Here is a 23,634-nt window from a genome sequence, read left to right as displayed (position 1 = left end):
ATCCTGTGGCAGAGAGCACTACCTACCACCCTCTTCTAGCATTTGGAAGTAACACTGCAATGTGACTAAACTACAATAAGAGTGCATGATAGAGAAGTGTTCTCGATATGAAGCATAATTTGGGATATGCAGAAACACAGTCTCCACTATGAGAAGGCAATGCCTTATTCAATATCTATGCATGTAAACATTATATATAAGTGCCATGCTATATGCACGCAAAACATAAAAAGCACTAAATTTTTGTGTCAAGACTTAAAGAAACTATATAGAACCACAAGGAATAAGGGTACCTTTAATACGGTAACAAATATTTGCACACTTCTTCCAGAGACACTCTGTTCCAATTTATCAAAACCACATGATTTCTCCAAAATCTGATTTATCCACCCATCCTCCATTTATTTGTTAGCTGCTTTTCCAGAACCCGAATCAGTTCACGGTGTATCAAAAAAACAGCAATAAATGCAACAATTTAAAATGAAATAAACTATACAACTAGAGTATTTATAATATATAACAAAAATATAAGCCCATTAATACAATTTTTTATAAAACAATTCAAACATATTGACAATATCTAAAAGCTCAGAAGTAATCAGGGGAGAGAATAAAGTTCTCAGAAATACCCTGCGCCCAAAGCCAAACTAACCTCCATGCCAAAAATGGGGTTCTCCACAATTAATAATTAATCCAGAGCTAAGGCCCAACAGTTTCAACAGAATCTGTTTGTCTGAGGTGCAAATAATTATTTCCATTTACATATGATACAACAAATTTGCCATCCTAAACTGGATTCATTTCGTTAAAAGCTCAACTTCTTGCAAGCATATTTGCTGTAATGCTAGTCAGTGGAGCTCTGTTAACTCTATTATATTTAGCATGTCTGAATGTGAATAAAGAAGGGGGAAACTGAAATGCTCTAGTTAGGTTTTAACTGCCCTGCACTTCCAGTTCACTTCTCCAGTGCCAGCTGTTATATACAAGAGTACATATTTTATATTGAGAAGTGCACAGAAATACAGAAAAGACATAACCACAGCTGAATAGAAGTATTTCCCCTACCAAATAGGTATGAACTCTATCACTGCTAACAGATGATCAGCAGCCGCCACAATATTTCTTATCAACCAGAAAAGATGTAACCAGACAAAAGCTATTTCACTGATGAGAAAATTTTAAAAGATTAAATTAAATCTAAAACCAGGATCACCTGGAGATCTTCATAAATTGCCTGGGATGACTGATCCTCATAAATCAGACCACTGGCTCAGGTCATTTACTAATGATGTACATTTCATATCCATAGGGTATATCACATAACAGCTTAGTGAAATAAGGTTACTGTTGACACTGTTAAAATCCCTCACAGAAGTTTAAATACTGCTATCAGAACAAACAAAACAACTCTGAAAATCACAGTTTTATCATCACAGACATGCAGCCTGATTTAGTCACTTTACCCACTTCCAATGGCCATTATTATGCTATAAATCTATTCAAGCTAAACACTGCTTTCCCTGATCTTTGGATCTTCCGCAAGGTATTTCAAAGTTAAGGTTTTACAAATACAGCTCTTTTCACAAGCAAATCATAATTTGCTAAAATAAAATGTACAGAGCATGCCCAAAGAGAGAAGAGAACATGGGAAGAGCAAATACCCACCTAATCCTTTTATTAATTCCAATAAATGCCCTGTGTTAAACAGGTTAATGTTCTATTCATGCTATGTACTGGCTTGTATCAGTGACAGATTTATGAATACTATGACAAGCTGCCAAACCAATAAACAGTAGCTAAATGTACTGCAAAGGTCTGTGAATGAAAATGCAACAGCCATAGAGTATAAGCACATCCGTTTATATTTTCCTTAACAGCCACCTAAGGAGTTTAAAGTCTCATGTTGCTATGGGGCAATGTCATGGGTCACCTGTGCCCCAATGGATCTTTTAAAATGACAATGAATGAAACAAAACCAGAAAGGACAGAACAGAAAGAAAGAGTTTAATGCACTTCCTCTGCTTATTCACCTTCCTGTATAAGAATGCAAGAGAGACTCAGATCTTACAAATCTGCTTAGAAAGAAGGTTCCCCCCTACTTTCAACAGCCACACACTGTCAAATTAATCTGTGGAAATTCCTTCTCAGAAAATTGTCTAGGATGTGCAAATCTGCTTCAGGACAGAACTAAGAACAACCCATCTTTGCACTTTTTTTCATACATGAAAGAGAAACTATCTAAAAATTCAATGTGTTCACTGTCATATACAGTATATAAATTGTACATCTGCTTTATTTTACTCTGTACTGGTCTCTACATATGAATAACAGTAGCAAAACCAACCTTTGTGGAACTTTCAAATGTGATGGAGATTTTCTGTGTCCTGTTTGAAGCCAACAGTTCCAAAACTATTTCTCTAAAATATCTTGTGGTTTTTGATGGAATTGTTTCTGAGAAAAGGACAGATGGACAGGACATGGTCTCTTTTTGTTATTTCTAAAAGGAGATTCCCTCTCATATGTTCACTTAAAAGCCATTGTTGTGAGTCAGAAACGGTGGAGAAAGATTCCACTCCTTCTTATTAAAAAGGCTAGTTTGGGGGGCTTTGCTATTGCCTACAACTTTAACTAAAAACACTAATCAAGAATTATTGTATTGTGTCTGTCTTAAAATATTGTGAAATGCACATTCGGTAAAAATATATATGTATTAACATAATCATTAGTATGAGTAAATATAGATTTTAAGCTGAAACTAAAATGAGGTCTGATTGGTGATTTTGGTATCACAGATTATGAGTAAGAAAAGCCTTCACAGATTGTTAACTGCTATAATTAGAACAATGATGAGGTGGGTTGAGAGAAGAGTTCTGATACTACAGGTAATGTCAACCTGCATCTGGGCTTAGAAAAGGGAGAACACCTCCATGTGATGTCTTTAGCAACCTACACTCTCATTAAAAATTCTCAAAAAGAAATCGTCAATTCCTAGCAGTGGAACACTTTCCAAAGACAAACTATTCTGCACTCACAAACTCACAGAACACACACTGCAGGTTACATCATTTCTGTTTTATGAACAATTAAAGACAAATACTTTTCTTTACTTCAGCATGGGAGGGGCCCTTAAACTATGCAATAGCAGAAGCTTTGCTAGACAGAAATGCTCATTTGTGCATTTGGAGTGACTTCAAGTTTCTTCAAGGGAACAGTATTTACTAGATAAAAATTCAAAAATAAAAAGTACGTCCTCTTAAACACACTCAGCCATTCAAATGTCTCACCTTAAAATATTTTAAGTCATCTGGTAAAATACCAGCCATTAAAGTAATTCTCTATCTACCTCTAATAGTTTTGGTTTAAAAAAAAATACTATTTAGAGTAAGCCCTACTGAATTCAATGGGGCTTATTGCCAAGGAAACAGATGGATTAAATTCTAAGACTATTTTAACTTTTCCTTCAGTAGTTTGGTTTTTGTTTTTTTATTGCAGCTCTTTAAACAGCCATATCAGAATCTTGCATTTAAGTTGAAACCTAGATATCAACTTCTTAATACATGGATCATCAATTCCTGTTCAGAAAGCTTTTATATAAGCAATGAGTGTGACACAAATGAGTCCTGTGATCTTTAAAAGTTTAACAATGAAAGGAATAGTTTCATTTACATGAATCACAATTTTTTTTTAAAAAAAAAAGAGCAGAATGAGGACACTGAAATCAACTAGCTTAAGCCTGCCTAACTCCCTGCTGGATTGTGGCCAATATGTCAAATTTCCCAGAAGCAAGGTACATCTGTTTCTTCATAAGGAACTAAGACATTCAGTTATTTCTATCCTTTCTACTCCAATTGTATTTACACAAAGGGGGAAAGGAGAGACAGTGTGTGTGAGAGAGAGACAGGAGGAGTGTGTGTATGTGCACGTCTGGCAAGGTAGAAGTGACGGGAGCTGTGATTTGTGCTAACTAGCTATTGATCCAGTCAGATCTAGATGTTGTGTACAAGAAACAATAAAAGGAGCCGAGAAGGATGCTGTGTGAAACTCCATTTAAAAATGGAAAAGGCGGCCCCCAAACAAACCAATTTATGTCCTTGCTTGGATGAAGCCTGAAGAATGCTGATGGGCTTCCCAGCATCTGCTGTGCATGCTAAACACCTCCACTCTGAAAAAGAAGCTCCCTGCACTGGCATCGGAGGGAACAAAGAGACAAGCAGTCGAGGCAGCATTCATGCCCCACAAAGCCCAAGATGCAAAGCCTGCTGAAGCTTGGACTTCACATGAGCCTCTAGATACCTCTGGACACCCCGCCCCAGAAATCTGGTATAAAACACAAGACAAAGCAAAAGTATTTCTTCATAAGATGTTATAAGCAAAACACAAAGCCAATAACAAGAACAGATTCACAACATAGACGCAGCACCCCATTGTATCTACCCTTGACTGTTTCGTTACACGATGGACACATCCATTTAAAGACCTCCTCTGTATACCAATTATCACATTAAGTCATCTCTGGGCACAACCCACTGCTGCTTTGTAGGTTCTAATCAGTGGGCTAAAACTCCACTAAGTTAGGAACATTTTTACAATGGCTGTGCTCAAGAATAATGGGTTTGAATCCAATCTGAAAATGAAAATTGAAGCAAAACTGAAACAATTATGTTACTTCATGAATTAAACACCTAATCTGGGATAATTCAGACACTCTAAGAACAAATGTTCCTAATATAAGATCCTGGGAATTTAAGCAGGTCCTATTCTGCTTAAATACAAGAAAGTTTCTTTTGGTGGCTAGACTTTTATAGAGAAAGAAGATGCATCAAGGTTTCATCCGTACCTACAGAATGCCACCTTCCACGTGCACACTTTTAAGATGATATTGTGCTATAGACAGAAACAATACTCAGGGCACATGCATAAGCATCTCACAGGGATACATGGCTCTCAAAGGGAACTTTTCTATAAATTATTTTTCAACATAACTACCTATACAGGAATGTCCTTTATTCCTTTTTTTATTCTTCTTCATTTGATTACCGTACAGTCCATTGGATACCTAGTGTGGTGTAGTGCTTAGAGTAAGGGACTAGGATTCTGAAGAACTGGGTTTGATTCAATTCTCCAGCTCTGCCATGCAAACTCACTGGCAAAACCACTTCTCACTCATCTTGAAAACCCTATTAGCGTCACTATAAGTCAGTTCCGATTTGACGGCACATAACACACACCCCATAAGTACACAGCAAAAGAACCACAAAAAGACAAACAGTACAACTTCCTACCATCACCTACGTGTTCTCAGCCTTGCTGTTGGTCATGCTTTCCACAAACACATGTAAGAAAAGTGGTGCTTGGCCTCAATCTCATGAGATGAGAGCACTGGCATTTCATTGTTTAAAGTTTCCAAAACCGGCTTCTCCCTAAGTGGACTCCAGAACAGGACGGACAAGGGAAGCCATGTCTACGAACCACAACCACCCCCACCACTTTCCTCTTCTCATTCTAGTCCTTTCATAGTAACAATTTTGTAAACATTTTGTATTTTCTGCCCTGAGTTAGCAATACCTGCAGTGACCCGTCTTAGCATCATCCCTGTTTGGCGCAGGGGGAGCACCAAAGCTTGCTTGTGTTGCTATGAATGGGGAGACAATGATGTCACTGCAAACCTTAACTGCAGGACAGATTTCCACAAATGTTATTTCTGAGTAAAGGTGCCACAGGATTGCATCACTTCTAGGCTCTGGATCATATCTGCCCCCTTTCAGAAACAGTGGGATTTTTTTTTTCTGTACAACTCCTGGGAAGTGGGAAAAGGCCAGAGTTCTGAGTGGTATTTAGTGGATACATACAAAATATAGACAGGGGAGGAGGCAGAGAGGAGTAGCTGCAGCACCAAGCTAACCTACTTTTGTGCCTCACCCTGTGATACCCAGCCTGAAAGGGACCTGCAGGACCAAAAAGCTCATACAGTATCTTTGTAATATTTTAGTGCCTGGTTGCCAACCCTGTTTTGGATTCAGCAAATAAAGAGAACAGGTTGCAAGAGGACCTTCCTGTCCTCCTGACCAAACTCCTCACCTTTTGCTTAAGGCCAGAGAGCAGACTGGCCAGGCTCCCCCCATCCCCACCCCCAGAGAAGGGATAACTACCTTCTTTGCTGGGGTTGGGCACCTTTGTGGGCTTCTCCCAAGGCGCCAGGGTTTTCTCATCGTCTTGCCCCTCCAAGAGGGCCTTATCCCCCGCGGGAAGGTACCAGGCAGCAGAGTGCTCAGCCATCAGCGAGTCCAGGTCGATGGTGCTCATGGTGCCCTTGCCGCTCTCCGCGCTGGCGGCGGCACAGCAGCTGCTCAGCTCCCCGCTGTCCCCGTTCTGGCCGCCGCCGCCGCCTCCCGCGCTGGGGCCGTCTGGGGGTTTCTTAGCTGCCACGGCGGCTCCGCTCTTAAGGCCCAGTGGCTGGTCCTCCGAGATGCTGAACTGTTGCCGCTGGAGCTGGATCTGGGCCTGGAGAATCTCCAGAGGGTGGATCTCGTCTGGAACCGGGCCGCCGCCGCCGCCCCCGCCGCCGGGGCTGGAGGTAGAGTTGCTGATGCCGCCGCCGCCGCCGCCGCCAGTGTGCAGGCCAAGCTGGGCCAAGGCCGCGGCTTTCTGTCCACTCAGCAGCGCGTGGTCCCCCGGGCGAGGTTGGAGCGGGCTGCGACCAGCGGCGCCCGCGGCAGAACAGCTCTTGGGCAGCTGGTTGTCCGAACTTGAGGAGACCTCGTCCTCGTTGCTGGCCTCGTCGGTGAGGTCCCCGCCGCTGCCGCCACGAGGGGAACACGAGTCCGCCTTCTCCAGGGAGGAGAGAAGCTCGGGCTGCTCCGCGGGTGGTGGCGGAGCCGGGGGAGGAGGCAGGAGGAGCTCGGGGCCGCCGCCGCCGCCGCCGCCGCCTCCCCCCTTGGCCCAAGCCGACGGTGGGGAACTCAGTGCCTTGTGGGGCTCGTGGAGATGCGGGGTGCCTCCGCCGCTCCGCTCCCCGACATGCCCGCCGGGGCTTCCGCCCTCCACCCCAGGCGGCGGGCAGTATTTGTCGAAGAAGCCGGCAGCCCCGCCGCCGCCGCCGCCTCCACCCGCCGGGCTGACATGCCCGCTGTCCCGTTTCCTACGGCCCCTGCCCCGCCCGCCTCCCACCTTGGCACCCTCGGGGCCCGATCCCGGGGAGTAGTTAGGGGAGAGGCCGCTCTCCCCCGAGGGCGGCGGCGGCGGCCCAGGAGGAGGTGGCTGAGGCCCCGCGCTGCTGCCCGGCTCCGGGGCCTCCGCCGGGCTCAGCTTGGTGCGCTTCGCGCTCTCGCTGCCCGCGCTGCCGCCGCCGCCGCCACTGCCGCCGCCGGCCACCGCGGAGGTGGTGCCCTTCTTGCCGAAAGTGACGTTCAGATTGGGCGCGCCCAGGCTGGCGATCATGTTCTGGCAGGCGGTCGAGAGGGCCGCCAGGCAGCTCTGCCCGAAAAGGCCGCCGCCGCCGCCACTCTCCTTGGGACCCGCGCCGCCTCCACCGCCGGCACCCCCGGGCAGACCCCCGACGCCGCCTCCCTTGGGGAAAGAGCCCAGCGAGAGGGCGCCCAGCTTGCTGCTGGAGGGCGGCGGACGGGGCTGGGAGGGCGCGGACGGGCCAGAGGCCGGGAAGTCCGTCGGGCCCCCGTAGGAGCCGGGCGAAGCGCTGTGCGGGGTGGCCTGGCGGGCCGACGGGCCGAAGGGGAAAGCCGGCTGGGAGGAGAAGTCAGGGGGACCCGGCCTCCGCTCTGAGGGCGGGCTCAGGCCGAACTGGCCAGGCAAGCTACCCGGGGAGGGAACGTGTCCCTCGCCGCCCGCTGACATCCTGAGCGGCGGGGGCTCCTGCAAGCCGGGCATGCCGCCCACCCCCGGCCCGCGGAAGAGCAAGTCCCCCGCGCCCGCTGCTGCCGGGAACCAGGCGCCCTCCTGAGCCTCGAAGGGGGGTTCGCCGTGGTGGTGGTGGTGCGGGTGGCCGTGATGGCCCTGGTGCTGGTGGCCGAGTTGTTGCAGGCTGGGCTGGCGGAGGCGCTGCTGCTGGTGGTGGTGGTGCTGGTGCTGCTGGTGCTGCTGCTGGTTGCGCGAGGCGGCCATCTGCTTGATCATCAAGGCCGCGTTCTGGCGCTGCTGTTGCTGCTGCTGCAGGGCCGCCTGGTGGTCAGCGCCCGACGGCGGCTGAAGTGGAGGCCCCGGCGGCGGCGGCGGCGGGAAGCTCTCCGGCCCCGGCGGCGAGAAGTCTCCAGGCAGGCCAGGGTAGGCGGCCGAGGGCGAAAGGTGGCTATCCAGGGCGGCGCCGCTCCACGAGTCGAAGCGAGGCCGCTTGGCGAGGTTCATGTAGGGAGGAGCGTCGAAGTGCTGCAGGCGCTGGTTGGGGGGCTGCTGGGCCTGCGGGTGATGGTGTACGCCAAAGACCGGCTCGCCTGGCCCCCCGTACGGGTGCGGCTGCTGCTGCAGGCTGCGGTTCTCCAACCGGTGGATGGGGTATTCGAACTGGGCATGCTGCGGGCCTTGCAAGAGGGGGGCCCCGCCGCCGCCGCCGCCCTCCTGCAGGCCCGGGTTAGCGGCGCTCCCTTCCGGGCACGGCGGCTGCCTCGGAAGGGCCGGCGGGCAGGAGTTCTGTCTGGCCAGGAGAGCCGGCGGAGGGGGCTGCTGCTGCTGTATTAAAGGGAGCCTCCCGGCGCTCAAGCCCGTCTCCAGATTGACCGGCATCTTCCGAGCGCCGCCGTACCTCTCGAAAAACACGCCGTGTTGTTGTTGTTGCTGCTGCTGCTGCTGCTGCTGCTGGGGGTGCACCTTGCCCAGGGCTCCCATGCCGCCTGGCGCCCGCGGCAAGGCCGATGAGGGCCCGGGGAAGTTGCCCCCGCCCGGCGGCGCCACTGGCTGCCGGCCAGCTCCATAGTGAGGCAGCTGTCCGTCCGCCTCGGACGGCGAGAAAACGGGCAAGTCGAAGTGGGCCTCGCTGCTCGGGTAACTGTACTCCAGAGGGTCCACCGCGCCCGCGCCCCCTTGGCCGGAGAGCCGCCGCTGCTGCTGCGAGTCCAGGCCGTGCGGCTCCGAAGAGGTGGCCCCCGGCAGGCCGTGGAAAGAGGCGGCGCGGTTCGGGGACTGGTCGAGGGGGAGGCAGGGGGCCGGCACCCCCGGGTTGTGGTGCTGTGCCTGCGGCGGCTGGAAGTCCTGGAGGGGTCCCGCCCTCTGTGGCCCGAAGCCGTCCCCGCCGGCCTGGCCATCGGCCAGGTGCTGCTCGTAGCCGTCCGCCGCGAAGGTCTGCTGGCCGCCGGAGTAGCTGAGCAGGCGCCCGCCGTGCAGGCAGGAAGCGCTGGGTTCGGGCCCGAAACCGCCTCCGAAATGCGACGGCGGCGGCTGGTGGGAGCCGTGGGAAGAGGGCTGCTGGTTGCCGTAAAAGCCGTGGACGGGCTGGGCCTGCTGCAATTCCGCCGAGTGGCCCCCGCGGGAGGCGTGGAAACCGTATGCCTCCCCTGGCAAGTTCAGGTTCATGGCCAGCATGGCCGAAGAAGGCTCGCCCAGGGCGCCCAGGGCTGCCGGCTCGCTGCCCGACGTCCCCGCGTGGAAGGGCGACGGCTTGAAGTGCGATCCCATGCCTTGCCCGAAGCCGCCGCCGCCGCCGCTGCCGCCACGCTCGCCAGGCGCGCCGCTCCTACCGCCTCCTCCCTGCGGCTCGAACTGCTCCAGCGCGAACATCCCGACGCTCCCGGAAGGTCCGTACGCTGGATCTGTCAACGGGACATGCCGGCCAGCGCGCTGCTGACGCTGCGGCGGCGGCGGGAGGGAGGAAGCAGGAAGGAGGCAAAGGAAGGCCCACGGCGCGCCCGGCTCACATCTTGCGGGAAAGTTGGGGTAGGCGGCCGCGGCTGCGGCTGCTGCTGCTGCTACTGACACCTGCCCGGGGCTCTCCCGGCGACCCGCAGGTCATCGGCTTTGCTCCCGGGGATGCTGGCTCCACCTCATCGCATGGCCCGGCCCGGCCCGGTTTGCAAAGGACGGCGGAGGCTGGCCCCGGAGGACTGAGCAGACAGACGGCTCTGGATCAGAGGCAGCGACGCTGCCAAGGCGGCTGCCTCTTTTGCGCTCGCTCGCTCGCTCGCTTTCACCCCGCGCCGAAGAAACAGCAACAAGTTTTGCATTTCAGCAATCAATTCCAGCCATTAGGGCTGCGCCAATGAGCGGCCCGGCGGGGCGGGGCTCCCGCTTAAGGTAGCCCTGCCTTGCCTGCCAGCTTAGCCGGCCGGCCAGCAATTCGGCTCGGGGGCCCGGGCGGAGAAGGTCGGGCCGGGCAGCCCAGCTTGCTCTCCGATCTGGGCGGGCCGCGTCTCGCCTTCGCCGCGGACCGAGCTCCCCGAGGCCGTGCGGCGGGCGTTGGCGAGCCCCTCCTCGGTTGCTCCCAGCCGCTATGGAACCCGGAGGGGCGCCCTCCCCAGCCTCGCTTCGTCTCAGGGGGGACACGCAGCCCCGCTGCTCGGTTGGGACCGCCACCCGCTGCGCCCAGGTCGGAGGACAGGAACGGCACGGCCTGCCCGGGCTGAGCCTCCTTAAGCCAGCAATTAGTGCGGTGGCGAGATGAATCGGGCTGGGATCCCCGAATCAATAGGTGTCATTTAATATCGGCGCGGCTCTTTATGAAATATTTATCCCAATAATCGGAGTGAAAACGCGCCTCGCCCGGTGACCTCCGTGGGGGTTGAAAGGTACCCGGCCATCATCCGCCTTCCCGCCCGCGTCCCGCCGCGCCGACTTGCAAACGAGCAGAGGCGTGAACGGCGGCGGAGGCTGAGGGGGCCTCTTACGCGCGCGCGCCCTCCGCCCGCCCCCCAGGGGCCCGTCCGGGCCTGCTCGCTTTGGGGCGAGCGGTCGCCTTTACGCAGGGCCACCCAGCGGGCTTCTCTCGGGCTACGGCCGCTTGCCGCGGGGAGGCGTCGTCTTCCCTTGAAGCCAAGCGACTCTCCCCCCCCTCTCTCTCTCCCCCCCCAACCCCACCCGCAGCCCGCCTCCCAAATGAGATCTATAAATAAGCAGCCCAGAAGAAGTCTTTGTATATGGCAGGAGAGTTTTTAAAGGATTTTTCTGCAGGATCAGGATGCCGGGCTGTGATTAAATATTGATTTTGTGTAATTAGTTTTCATGTGAACTATCCTCCTTGCTGATGGCTTCGAGATTTCAGAACTAGAAAAGAAATGGAATTGGACATGGAAATTATTACTTAGCAAAAGTGACGGGCGCTTGAGAACCACGGGCGGCGGCAAGCCAGCCGGAGAGCGGGCGTGGAGAGCCCCCGAGAAAGCGTGCAGGAACCCCGGCACCCTGCAGGCGTTGGACGAGTGCCTAGCCGAGCTCGGGGCCACGGGGGCAGAAGGAGTAGCGCCCGACGACCTCCGGGGGCCGGCATGGGGAGGGGTTCCCCCGCCGTGCCCCCACGCAGGCTCCGACCGGGCATCACCGCACAGGGGCCCCGCAAAGCACCAATGCGGGCCGCAGCCGCGCAGCGCCCCCTAGCGCCCGACAGCGGCGGCGCGCGACTCCCTTCGACCTTCCCTCCGTCCCTACTCGGGCCCCGTTTTCCTTTGCCATCCCTGTCTGCCGTCTGAAGTTCCTTCGCACTCGGCTAGCGGGCTTTCCGGGCTGAGCAGCGTTGCAATCCGTGAGCCACTTCTCCTTTGCAACCGGAGCGCCGGGCCTGGGGAGGAACGGGGGAACGATCCGGCCAGGGAAAGGGTTCTTCACGGGTGCTTGCCCGAAAACGGCCCCTTGGAAGAGAAAGCAGCTAGGGAGCCCCATCTGGGGCAGCCCGGAACAAGGGGGCCAGCCGGAGGGGGGCGGAAGCTCAGGGTTCCATAGTGGCTTGGAGGTCAGCAGGGATGGGGAAGCCACTCCCGGTTTTGGCGTGACCTTTACCAGAGTGTTCTAAGAGCATGCACAAATAGGCCCAGCACTTTGTTGGGCTCCTTGAAAGTTCAGCCAAAAACAGAGAGATTTTCATCGGGTGGTGCTGAAAATAATACTCAGTTCCAGAGGTGGCCTTCCTCAAGTCTCCAGATATGGAGGGCAAAGCCCAGGGACCGCCTTCCATGCTCTTGGCATCAGGCCAAGTTAAAAGTGAAACATAAAAGTAACACAGACAATACAAACAAACCTATTTTTTAAAATGGCTACATGTCTAGCAAATTTAGCAAATAGGATACTTTAAAAGATACAATGTTAGCAACATAGTAGCAAATGTAAGGGGCTGCTTTCAAGGGAAAGTAACTACAGTAATATGTTCCACTTCTGAACTTGTGAAGCTGTTAGTAATCTCTCCCAGTATCCTTCCTTTCTCTTATGGTTCCACTGAAGGGACAGTGTGGGTATTGTTAAGTATTAAAGGGGGGGGGGAGGTAACACTGAGACCTATTCAAAATGTGAATCACCATTCCTGAAGGTTTCCAGAAGATGAAATTCACTTTTTTCACCAGAAAAACAGGAGTCTGGGGGAAGTGCTGGGGGCCACAAAAGCAGCCTTCAAGGGCTACACACAGCCTGAAGACTACACTTTCCCCACCCCTGCTCCAGCCCCACAGGCTGCAAGCAGCTTCTCCACCAAGCTTGCTGTCCCACTGCTAAGAGTGTCAGTTCTTTGTTGACACAGGTGGCCTATTCATCTACCTATCTGTTATCTCCAATCAGTCTGTAATTTATGTTGGCTTATGTTGCAGCCACTTTTTTTTAGTGTTTATTAAACTCCAAATGTAATTGGCTCGGTTTTAAGTGAACTCCTGAAAAGGACAGACTGGCTTACTTGATTTGCAAATTATGTCACATTGCCTTTGTAGAAATTTCTTATTAAGCATCCGCACTTCAGTATCTCCCTTTAAGCTAACTGGATAGCTCATTGAGTCAGAGTACCAGTGGGGAGCATGATTCACCACTGTGCCTCCCAGGAGAAAAACCAGCCTGTATAGCCTAGGGCAAGCTGCACTGTTCCAAAACACTTCCAGAAGAAGGGCTGGTAAACCATTTTGAAGTACCTGATACCTAAGAAATGCTCTCTGAATCGACTTGATGACACACAATTAATTAACTAATTTCCCTTTAACTTTTAGTTTACATAGTCTGCAAATCATCATGCACTGAATGCTCCAATATGTAGCAGAAGCAGACAATTTAAATGCTTCTGGAAGTCCCTTTTAACATAGCCTGTTTAACTTACTTTAATTTACTTTGCCTCAAGGCAAAATCAGTACATTGAAGGCACTTGGTTTGCTGTGGCACCTCATCACCCAACTGGGATTTTTAATCCAGTAGGAGCCAGTTGCACATCAAGACACTAGATACTTACTAGACTGGGCAGAGAATAACATTGTCATGAATGAACTGGGTGCCCAGCTCTTGGAGGGGAGTATTCAATAGGCAGCCCCCTTTCTACTGGGAAGCATCTTCTTCCACCCTGAGACATTTAACCTCTGGCACTGGGAGAGGTTGCTGTAAAGCCATTTGTTTTGGGCTTTAAAAAAAAAAAAGCTCTTAAAGAATCTTAGGTTTTATTGGAAGGTGAGATTAACATTTGCTCACTGTCCTCCCAGATGAGTTCAATCGATTACAGGGAGGAAGGGAAATTACCAAGAAGCATTCAAATAAAGATCTGTGTAAAGTTTTAAAGATGTGATAAGAGCAAGGCAGAAAGGACATCGACACAACAGCAAATCAGGCCAGCCTTTTGATTAGGCAGCGAAGCAGCTTTCTCTAGCAGCACGGATTGTGGGGCAAAGAGTGGGTTGCCCCCACCTACCCACCCTGGAGCTAGCTTCCTGCCTCTAAATGCAGTGGAGGATGCTTTGCTAGTGATAATATAAGACTGAATTGCCAGCCTGGTTGGCTTTTGAATTTGGAAATGGGGAGGCATTCACCTTTGGAAATAAAAACGATTGGGCAGGTCAGGATAGCATAAGGATGTTGAGCTGCTTGACTTAAAACCACAAAGAAAAATACTGACTGAGTAAAATGCACATAGTTTCGTAGCAGACTACAAAAAGAAACTAGCTTTGGAAACATGTGAACTTGTTCATTCCTATCTCTGTCCTCTCCGTTGTGGCCCTGATTTGCCCTCCTTCTCTTTCTATGGACTTTCCTTATAAAGCATATAATCCAAACATTTCCTCAAATATCTTAGCACAGTGTTCACTTTGCTGCCCCGCCTCAGCTGCAGACAGTGGCATTCCAGATGTTACTGGACTGCAATTTTCATAATCCTTCAACATGCTATGCTGGCTAGGGCTGATGGAAGTTCTGGTCTAGCATTATCCAGAGGGTCGTACTTCTCCCATTCGTAATTTATGCGGTCTTTGTTGTCATACGATGAGACGATAGTGGCTGCTAGGTTAGATACCAGTAAAGAGGTTCACAATGCAAGCAGGTAAATTCTATTAAGTTGCATGGAATTTCTTCTTACTTACATAGGCACATGGTTGCAACCTTGGGCAGCTTAATGGACAACAAATATGCTCTTAATAGTTAATGATAAGGATACCTAAGTGAAACCTAGATTTTGAATACCAGGTGCTAAGGAGGACAATTCTCTTCATCATCTGTTTACAGGGTTACTAGAAGTATCTTGGTACCAACAGTCAGGGGGGGGAAACCAGGACAACATGGTTTCTGGCCTTGGCCAGATGGTTCTTATAGCCTGTTCAAAACAACAGACATCATCCACAACTCTTATACAAGTGCTCTAAGTTCAGCCCAAACCTGCTATCCACAGCCTGCCAGTGTTGCAGTACATAAGCAAGTTATACAGTGAACAATATTATTTCCTGCATTGGCAGTCCAATGAGCTAGATGACCCTTGGGATGACTACTACAATTCTATTGACCCTACAATTCCAGGACTGTGTACAGAACAGAATCACAGGATTATTGTGCCAGTATTAATATTTTGCATCAGGGTGCCAGCCTATGATCTTATGTGCACTTATCTGGAAATATATTCCCTGAACTGAAATTTGTAAGTTATATTCACTAACTTCCAGACGTATATAACAAAGATATAGTCAACCAGACATCCAAAGATGGTCCATTGTGCTCATCCAAAAGGATGTGCATCCTGCTTTGTCACAGAAAATAATAGAATGGAATTATTGCTGCCATAACCAGTGGGTTAATGTGGGGCCTGAAAGGGGATTTCTGCAATCTGAGGAGCGGGCTGCTGTTGAAAGGCAGCTTACAAAGACAGGCTGATTCAACTTGCTGAGAAAAGTTGCTTCACAGCAAAATACACGTCCTTTAAAACCAAATGAATGCATCATACATAAAACATCACAAACCCTACACAATTAACAAGGAAACGCAAGAGTTCAGCTTGGTTCATAATTATTCAGCAAACCTATTCAGAATGATTTTCTCTCCCCTGCAGCAATCAACTCTTGTGGGCTTGTTACCACAGAGAAACTAACTGGAAATACTGACACGTAAACTACACAAAACAAGCACATACACGAGAGAAACTTGAGCTCAGTCAGTCAGCAATAAGAAATGCTCTTTTAAATTACTTCATCAAGCAAAACTTTGCCTTACCTTTGCTTGCCCTGAAGAAGCCATTTCAGCTGGAACCTACCTACTTGGGAGCTGCAAGCTTACCTCTTTTGAAAAGCTAAGACACCATACCAAGATTTGGATTATGCTGCTTCTTATCTGAAATAGTTAAGAAAGCATTTGATTAGCACGGCTTATCTTCTTATGGCCGATGCCTCTGGCACCAGAGTATGAAGCTTCCAAAAGGAGCCTTATAAATGGCTACACCTGTTCACCCCAGAGGTTCACGCGGCTCACATTGCTGTTTGTTCCAGCAATGAAGCCTCCAAGAAATTCATAAAAGGAGAACAGCTATCATGCAACCTGCCCTCAACAAATGTTAAGAGTCACAAGAATACTACTTGTGAAAGGAAATCCCACTCTGAAACACTAATGTAAATAAGCATGGAAGAATGCCTTTCATATTTCAGCGCATCATACACTAAATGGCTGCACAAGAAGCACCCCTAGGAAGGTGTCTGTAGTACTTTCGGAATGCATTTATATCAGAGTAGCACTATAGAATCCCGCAGCACTAAATTACATAGTTTAATTATGGGGTATGTTAATTATTTCAATCTTTAAAAAGTAAAAGCGGAATTTTGATAAAATTGTAGCAAGTTGGGGTGTTTTCATTATTTATTAAACCAATCCTTTTTTTCTTTTGGTCTGCTTTGACGGAAGGGAATAGAAAGAACAGAGAAAAAGGAAATAACATAATTTAAAAAAAAATCTTCCAACTGCCTGAACCAGAAGAAGCCCTGTTTTCCTACCTGCCTACTTCCCTCTGTGTGACCTGGTCTTATCCTTTGCATTTCTCCGTTTGCAGGATATATATATATATATATATATATATATATATATATATATATATATATATATATATATATATATATATATATATATACTGTATGAATTTTAGTGAGTGAGTGTGTGTATAGACACACACAAACATAGAGTATATACATATACTGAAATTCACTGAAATTAAACCAAAGTTTAGAAACTGAATTTTCAAACTTTTAAAAAAAGATTTTGAGGACGTTTGTGTGAGGTTTTACCTCAGAGAGAGCGCCATTACTATCTTGGGAGCTGGTGCAGAGCCTGGGTTTGAGGATAGGGTATCCTGCGTTTCTTTTCTTTAATTTTCCATTTGATTTTTGAAATATTCCGTGCAAATGTGCTGGGGGGAAAAAGTGTGTAAAAGGGGAAATCTTACAACCCTCTCGTGAACCAGGGAGACTTTTGTGATACTCGGCTCCCATTAATATCCGGTTGTGCGGAAAGCAGGAAGGGGGAAAATTACATTGGAAGCTCCAGAAATGCTGGATTTATCAAAATAAAGGGTTAGGTTTTTATTCCCTCACAATTCCTTCACTAACCTGAGGTAATTCTCCTTCTCTCAGGAGCACGGAAGGCGGGGTTTGGCTGTGAGAGGGACGATTGGTGGAAGGGTCTGCCTTTCTAAGGCGTTCTGAAACCTCATTGGTCAGTTAGCAAGACGCCTCGCTCTCTTCCCCCCCCCACCTATTTAAGGCGGGAAAGCAGAACCCGATCCTCCAAGTCGTATGAAGGGAGAGTCCCAGATTAAGACTTTGTTTCTCTCTCTGAGGGCGAGAGTTTCTTATTTCGTAGTACAATTGGCCCGTCCCTGGGTCACAAACTATGCGAGGCCTAGTTATATGAAACTTTCAGTTCTATTCCATCTTGCTTTCCTTTTTTAAAAAAAGTATTTTCAGACTCCCCCCCCCAAAAAACCACCTCAGCACAAAAGGCTGAATCACGCCCGTTGTTTCTCCTTAACATTTCTCATTTTAAGTAAATTTCATGAGGTGGTTTTTTAATAAAATATATGTGGTTGGCCCTATTAAAGCTATTTTAATAAATTAATCCTAAGAGACGGCTAGTCAATTAACAAAACGGGTCTACTCAGAAACAAGCCTGTGGGAAGCAAAGGATACCAGTGCTTTTACAGGTAATAGGGATAATATATTTGAGTAGATCTGTACCTGGCTGGAAGATGGCCTTTGTGTAGCTATGCATTACTGAAGTAATGAATGCTTTGTGTTTAAATGAGTCTTTTTTATTTGACTCTAATAAATATTTATTATTCAAGCACACTGTTATATTAAAGCCCAGAAGAGTATTAGGAGACCCTGTTGTCAATCTGGTAATATCAGAGAATATACTGTAAATGTTTTAATAAGTATTCTGTATAACAGAAAATGGCACAATACCTCTTCTGTGGTAATTATGAATATTTTTAAATGTAAAAATTACTTTTGAAATAAATCAGGTATTTTTAAAAATCAAGCAGAAGATTTATAATCACTTGGTAAAATGAAATAACTGAGAACACAATCCTGCACTCACTTGTTTAGTCCTGTCGACGACTCTTCGTGACCCCATGGACCAGAGCACGCCAGGCCCTCCTGTCTTCCACTGCCTCCCGGAGTTGGGTCAAATACTGCACTCACTTATTGAGAACCAATCCCCTAGAATTCATCGGGGCTTACTTTTGAGTAGTATAAGAATGCAAAAAGTTGTCTCTGTAGTCCTTACAACAGCCCTGTGATATAGATGTGGATGCATTAAGCTAAGTGGGGTGGGAAGGGTAGGGTTTGGGGGGGGGGGTTGCTTGCCTCACAGAAATCTGTGAATGCAATCTGAACCAAAAACTTCCAGGCTCAGGACTCCTATTAAGAACATTTTTCATACCAACATTGTAATTCATGGGGAAAGCACCCTTGTGCTGTTCACATGCCTGTCTGATTGTCACTGTTAGAGCAGTAGAGAAAGCAAAAGTGTGCCATTTACTATGCAAATGTAGGGTTTCCACTGACATGAGAGACAAAGAACTATGCCCAATTTGGAACCACACCCGTTCGCCTCACTGTTGCATTATAAATTAACTTGAGATGCCTTTTGTGCCCATGACAGGAGGAAGCGCCCCCTGACAAGCATCTTAGGTGATTGAGCATCCTGGACTTCATTTGCCATCTCAGAAGCAGTTTGACACAGGACAGGTAAGTGGGGAAGTGATATTGCTGGTGTGGGGTACATCAGTGGTATAGCCAGCATTTACAACAGCATGGTCCAGAAATGCATGTTCTGTTCACAGTGCTCAGATGCATCAAGGATTCGGGGGGGGGGGGGGACATGTCCAGAGTTCTGCTCAACTTGTAAAACAAGAATCTGGCCTTCTGCAGTCAGCAGAGAGGTGGCTTTAAATTTTGTAAGGTATGCACGACATTTCTTTACTCTCAGGAAAACTTTTACCAATTGCTATAAACCACAAAGCCACATGCAATAATTCTTGATTCTTATCCCCCTGATCTCTGTGAATCAAATCCATTGATTGTAACGTATATAACCAGACGATCTACCTAAGCAACTTCTTATCCGGGAAAAGATTGTCTCCATCTCTCTCTCCCTGGGCCATTCCCAGATTTTATGTGATAAGTTTGCCCTATACAGGCCTAATTCCCCTCCTTTTTAGTTCTTGTGTATATGTCTTCCTGCATTTTGTTGACAGGTGTGTGTTTCTTGAATTTTTGAGTGGCTATCCAACACACCTTGTGTAATGAATGCCAGTTCCCTGAAGTAATACCAGAGCTTAGAGTCATTACATGTTGCCACCATAGCTCTCTCCATACTCTGGTCCATAAAGGAACTGGCCATGCTGGATGAGTTTTTCTGAAAGCTGTAATAGAAAATTATTATTTTTACAAGCTTCAAGGCAATACGGTAATGTCATTGGTGTATAATCTTCTCATGCTACATATGCAAAAATAATACAAAGCAGGAAAGACCTTTGGAAATAAGTTGACATTTTCAAACTATCAGGCAAAATCCAAAGAAACGAAACAAAACAAAGACATGTGGCACTTTAAAATCCATTGTATTTTAATGTGAGCTTTCATGGACACATCCACTTCATCAGACATATGGAAACAGAACACAATGTTGAATGAAATATCCGTTTCATACTAAATATTCATTGGCTCTTGGGTGTATGGTATGTTTATGTGCAGCAATTTGGTTTATGTTGTTTTAGGGCTCTGTTGTAAAAATTCCTCTGGAGACAGAAAACAAACACCAAGCCTGGGCAAATATGCGGGATGGGGGGGAGAGGAGAGGTGTGGAGGTTTGTTGGTGTTGTTTTGTTGTTATTTTTTGTTTGTTTTTGGAAGGTTGGAGATTTATTTAAAACTAGACAGAGAGAAATATTAACTATAAAGGTAAAATAAGATGGCAGAAGAATCCTGTGTGTTACTGTAAGAAACACTGAGTTTTTACCTTTGAACCTTGTAATGAGAGATGGGCTTGGTAGCTGTGAAGAAAATGGCAGTGGCAGTGGATTATAACAGATGTGTTAGATTTGGTAAATAAACCTAGGCTTATATTCAGTTCATTTATATGGGTGCCCATCATGCACATAAATTTTATCTCAGCTGTTTCCCTCTGTGTTCTGGATTGGTAATTGTTCTGTTCTAAAATGGTGACTTTCAAATCTTCCACGTAGTGTCATGGTAGACTGAAACTAGTTTTCTCAACTAGTCTGTCTATAAACTGAATTAAGCTAATTCCAGAGTGGGATGCAGAGAGATGGGGTACATGGTGGAAGAAAACAGAATGGGGGATACAGCCAGAAAAAGATCCAATAGTGACCAGTAGATTTAAAGTGTCACATAAACTGTCCTCATGTTGTAACGCCTTTAGTGGAAAAGTTATTCTTATAATAGCTCTTTCAAATACCTGAGAATCCCGACATTCTGGCCCTTAAATACATACACAAATATGAGTTCAGGTTCTCAGCATAGACAGTGTAAATCTCAAAAACTTCTGCTTAAATGAACATAGTTAGGAGTTTGCCTGCCCCTTTCAAATTCTGATCATTTGGTACAGGAAGAGGGTGGGGGGAAGGAAGCAATCACAATTCCCTGTGCACCATACCTCAACCTCTCTGCAAACATGGGACAAGGAAATTATATACCATCTAATTGCTTCCAATTTTATAAACATGCAATCTGCATTTTCACTCCAGCAACAGCTGCTTTTCGTTAAAATCCTTAAGTAAGTAGAGCTGGCTATAGGAACCCTCCCATCAGCACTGGTGGAGATGCTGCTAAGCAAAGAATGGAGCAGATGTGGAGCTAGGCACTTTTTCACATCTTTCGCTGCCACCTACTGGCTTTTGCATCAAATACACATTTCTTTGTGTGGAAAAGCTTTTGGGAAGAAATGACAGGGAGCCATGGAAAGAGTCAAGAGGGAGCAAGGGATGTTATCAAAGCAAAAGACTATTTTCACTTCAGATTTTACCCATATGGATAAGCAGAAGCAAATAAAAGTGTCAAGACATGAAGGGACAAGGCTAATTCCCAAATTAAAAATTAACAAATAATTCAATCTGGAAAGAATGTTCTTAAGCAGTTAAACATGAAATAGGATTTCTAACAAAAATTAAAATACAGTATCCCATTATTTTTCACAATGCTTGTTAGAATATGGGACCTAACCAGTTTAGCACTATTGAGTGGCAAATTGTCATGGGAGATGTAGGAGAAGCCAGGAAATTTCAGACAGGTAACACTGGTCTAAAGTAAATTGTTCCACAGTCTGATTAAAGTTAGAATTGTTAAATAGAATGAGATGAAAGCTCTTGTTGTTCTACCTGCTTTAGTTTTTTAAAAGTCAAGGAGGTACATGCCAGAAGAGCAATCCGCAACATATATGTCCATGGGCCATGTGTTGTAGGAAATTAAACTGGTGCAGACTCATACGGAAGTGTATTAAATTATTTTGCCCAGGAACCCCAACCTACCCAAACCCTAATCCTGGTGCCCCAACAAAGAGTGGGAGATTATTGGACTTCTAAGCAGCTTTTGACAAACCCTCTCACCAGAAGGTGTCCATGTAAGCTAAACTATGGGACAAAAAGATGAGTTATCTGCCAAATTGGTAAGTAATTAAAATACAATGAGCACTCTGGCTGATTCCCAATATATTTAAATCAAACTTCTGGACTGATAACTGCCTTCTGTTCCAACGAGTTAAAAGAACAGAGCAAACAGATTTCAGTGGAAGGGCATAAGCAGTGAAGTGCTTTGAGAAGCTGCATTGTTACTGTTGTAGTTAAATATCTGTGAATTATGCAGAGTTAGACACAAATAGTAAGACAGCCAGATTTGCAGATGGCACTAGAGTACCACATTGTCAGAACCCCAAGTAGATTACAAATAATTTGAGTGGAATATCTCCAGGTTTGTATGTGGCAAATTCTATACTGGGGATCATTTATTATTGAAGAAAGTAAATATAAAGTCTTGTCAACAATGAAGGTTTTGAATTCTTGAAAAAAAGATTGCAGAGTTCATAGATCAAAGAAGGGGCTCAATCTCAAGAAGATCTCATGGGTCTCCCATCTTCTCAGTCCTGGAAGCCTGCAACTTTTCTGTTGTCTGGAGGAGGTTGCATTACTGCCCTGAAGACCATCCCTGCTTCTTGCACCCTGGGGCGTACAAAACAAAACAGGACCCTTTAAGAAACAAAGTCTTCGGTAGGACAGGGGCTGCGCCAACCTCTTGCCAAAGGCTTCATCTCCATCTGTACTTTATTGGAGCTGAACATTTAGACAACTCTGTCTAGCTTCCTGCTCCTTGCCCCCCTTTGAGCTATCCATGGTGCTAACTCTGTGGTCTTTGTTCCTTATGAATCTTGCTCTGCCCACAGTGGAGTTGTGGCAGACATGGCAATTCTCTGAGATGTACCTCACATCTGTAAAAGCACGAGAACAAGGACCTGTAAAAAAACCTCATTCATAATCTATGGCATTTGGAGTACAATATTATAATTCTGATGGCTTCTACCTTAAAAATAAAAAGAGGTGTTATATTTGAAAGAGGTGCAGTAAAAAGCAACTGAATTAGTCTGTGTCCTTCTATTTTGGGAGTTCAAAAACACCAGGCTAACAGAAGGTGCATTGATAATATTGTGGAGGAGATTGAAATGGGTACTTGAGTTTGTTGTTGTTTAGTCGTTTAGTCATGTCCGACTCTTTGTGACCCCATGGACCAGAGCACGCCAGGCCCTCTTGTCTTCGGTACTTGAGTTAAGCCTCTGCAAATTCCAGCGTACACCGAACTGAACTTCCCATTCCCAGCATGTAAATCTTCCATACTTTTAACATATAAAATTAGAGTTTAATCAGAACATCAATAAATAAAACTGTTAAATCACCTCTGGATCCAAGGAGGCTGCTGCAGAGGACTTTCAGCACTCTCACTTTGTGAGGACAGCGAAAGTGATGGTGAAGGATAACTTTTCATGGTCAGATCATAATAAAGACTTCCAATTCACTGGTGCCTCAAGCAGGCTCAGCCTTCAACTTTCTTGTCAAATTGTTCAGCTTACAATGCAAGAATTTGCCATTGTCAGACACTGTTCATCAAGGAAACTGCTTGGACCATTCTTTCCTTGCATTTACTTCCTGTGACAACTGGCCCGTAGGGCTATGAAAGGCTGCAGAGTACTGCACTGAAGAGCCCTCATCAGCCTTAGATGAGGACACCAAGCTCTGTTCTGAACAATACACAAGAATATAGCATTTGTGGCAGAAGCAACTTCAAAGGAAAGCCTAAACTACCACCAAAAGATATAATCTCACATTATTGGGAACATCTAGTTTTTTTATATTACATCAGCATTGCCTGAAGAACTTTTTTTTTCCTAAGGAGGGAGACAAATGCTTTCAATCAGGGTGCCATTTAAAAAAAAATGGTGCTTACATACCAAGGTTAAGGTGTAGAGCTGCCCCTGGTATTATCTTTTGACTCAAGTTAACTTGAGTTTTTTTGGATACCAACTTTTCCCAATCCCAAAACTAAACCACTATGTTTCCCCTTCTTCTCTGGGCTGGAAGGAAAAATGACTACATCAAGCAAACAATGACATGGGCAGCACAGCAGAAGATGTAGGAAACCCTACAGAGAGGCTAAGGAAAAAGTAAACTCTTAAAAACATATTATCAAAATGTGTTAAACATAAATGGTA

The 23,634-nt window shown here is 47.0% G+C and overlaps 1 protein-coding gene across 2 annotated transcripts in view; it reads right to left on the bottom strand.

Moving 5' to 3' along the window:
- MN1 (MN1 proto-oncogene, transcriptional regulator) overlaps window positions 1-17,037 on the bottom strand; it is a 40,576-nt gene extending 23,539 nt beyond the window's left edge. Inside the window, exons 1-2 of one of the 2 annotated variants that reach the window (XR_012081851.2) lie at window positions 16,962-17,037; window positions 15,646-15,699 (exon numbers count right to left, since the gene is read on the bottom strand). Coding sequence is in view for 1 of the 2 variants with exons in the window: in XM_072983166.2 (XP_072839267.2) it covers window positions 6,150-9,723 (3,574 nt within the window). In the remaining variant the exon portion in view is untranslated. Of the gene's footprint in view, window positions 1-6,149; window positions 10,833-15,645; window positions 15,700-16,961 lie in introns of those variants that run through there. The other variant, XM_072983166.2, reaches the window with a different exon arrangement.
- Window positions 17,038-23,634: the final 6,597 nt, after the last annotated feature.

Source organism: Pogona vitticeps, chromosome 14 (assembly GCF_051106095.1).
Source record: "Pogona vitticeps strain Pit_001003342236 chromosome 14, PviZW2.1, whole genome shotgun sequence".
NCBI classification, from domain to species: domain Eukaryota; kingdom Metazoa; phylum Chordata; class Lepidosauria; order Squamata; family Agamidae; genus Pogona; species Pogona vitticeps.
This window is presented reverse-complemented; position numbering and strand designations above follow the sequence as displayed.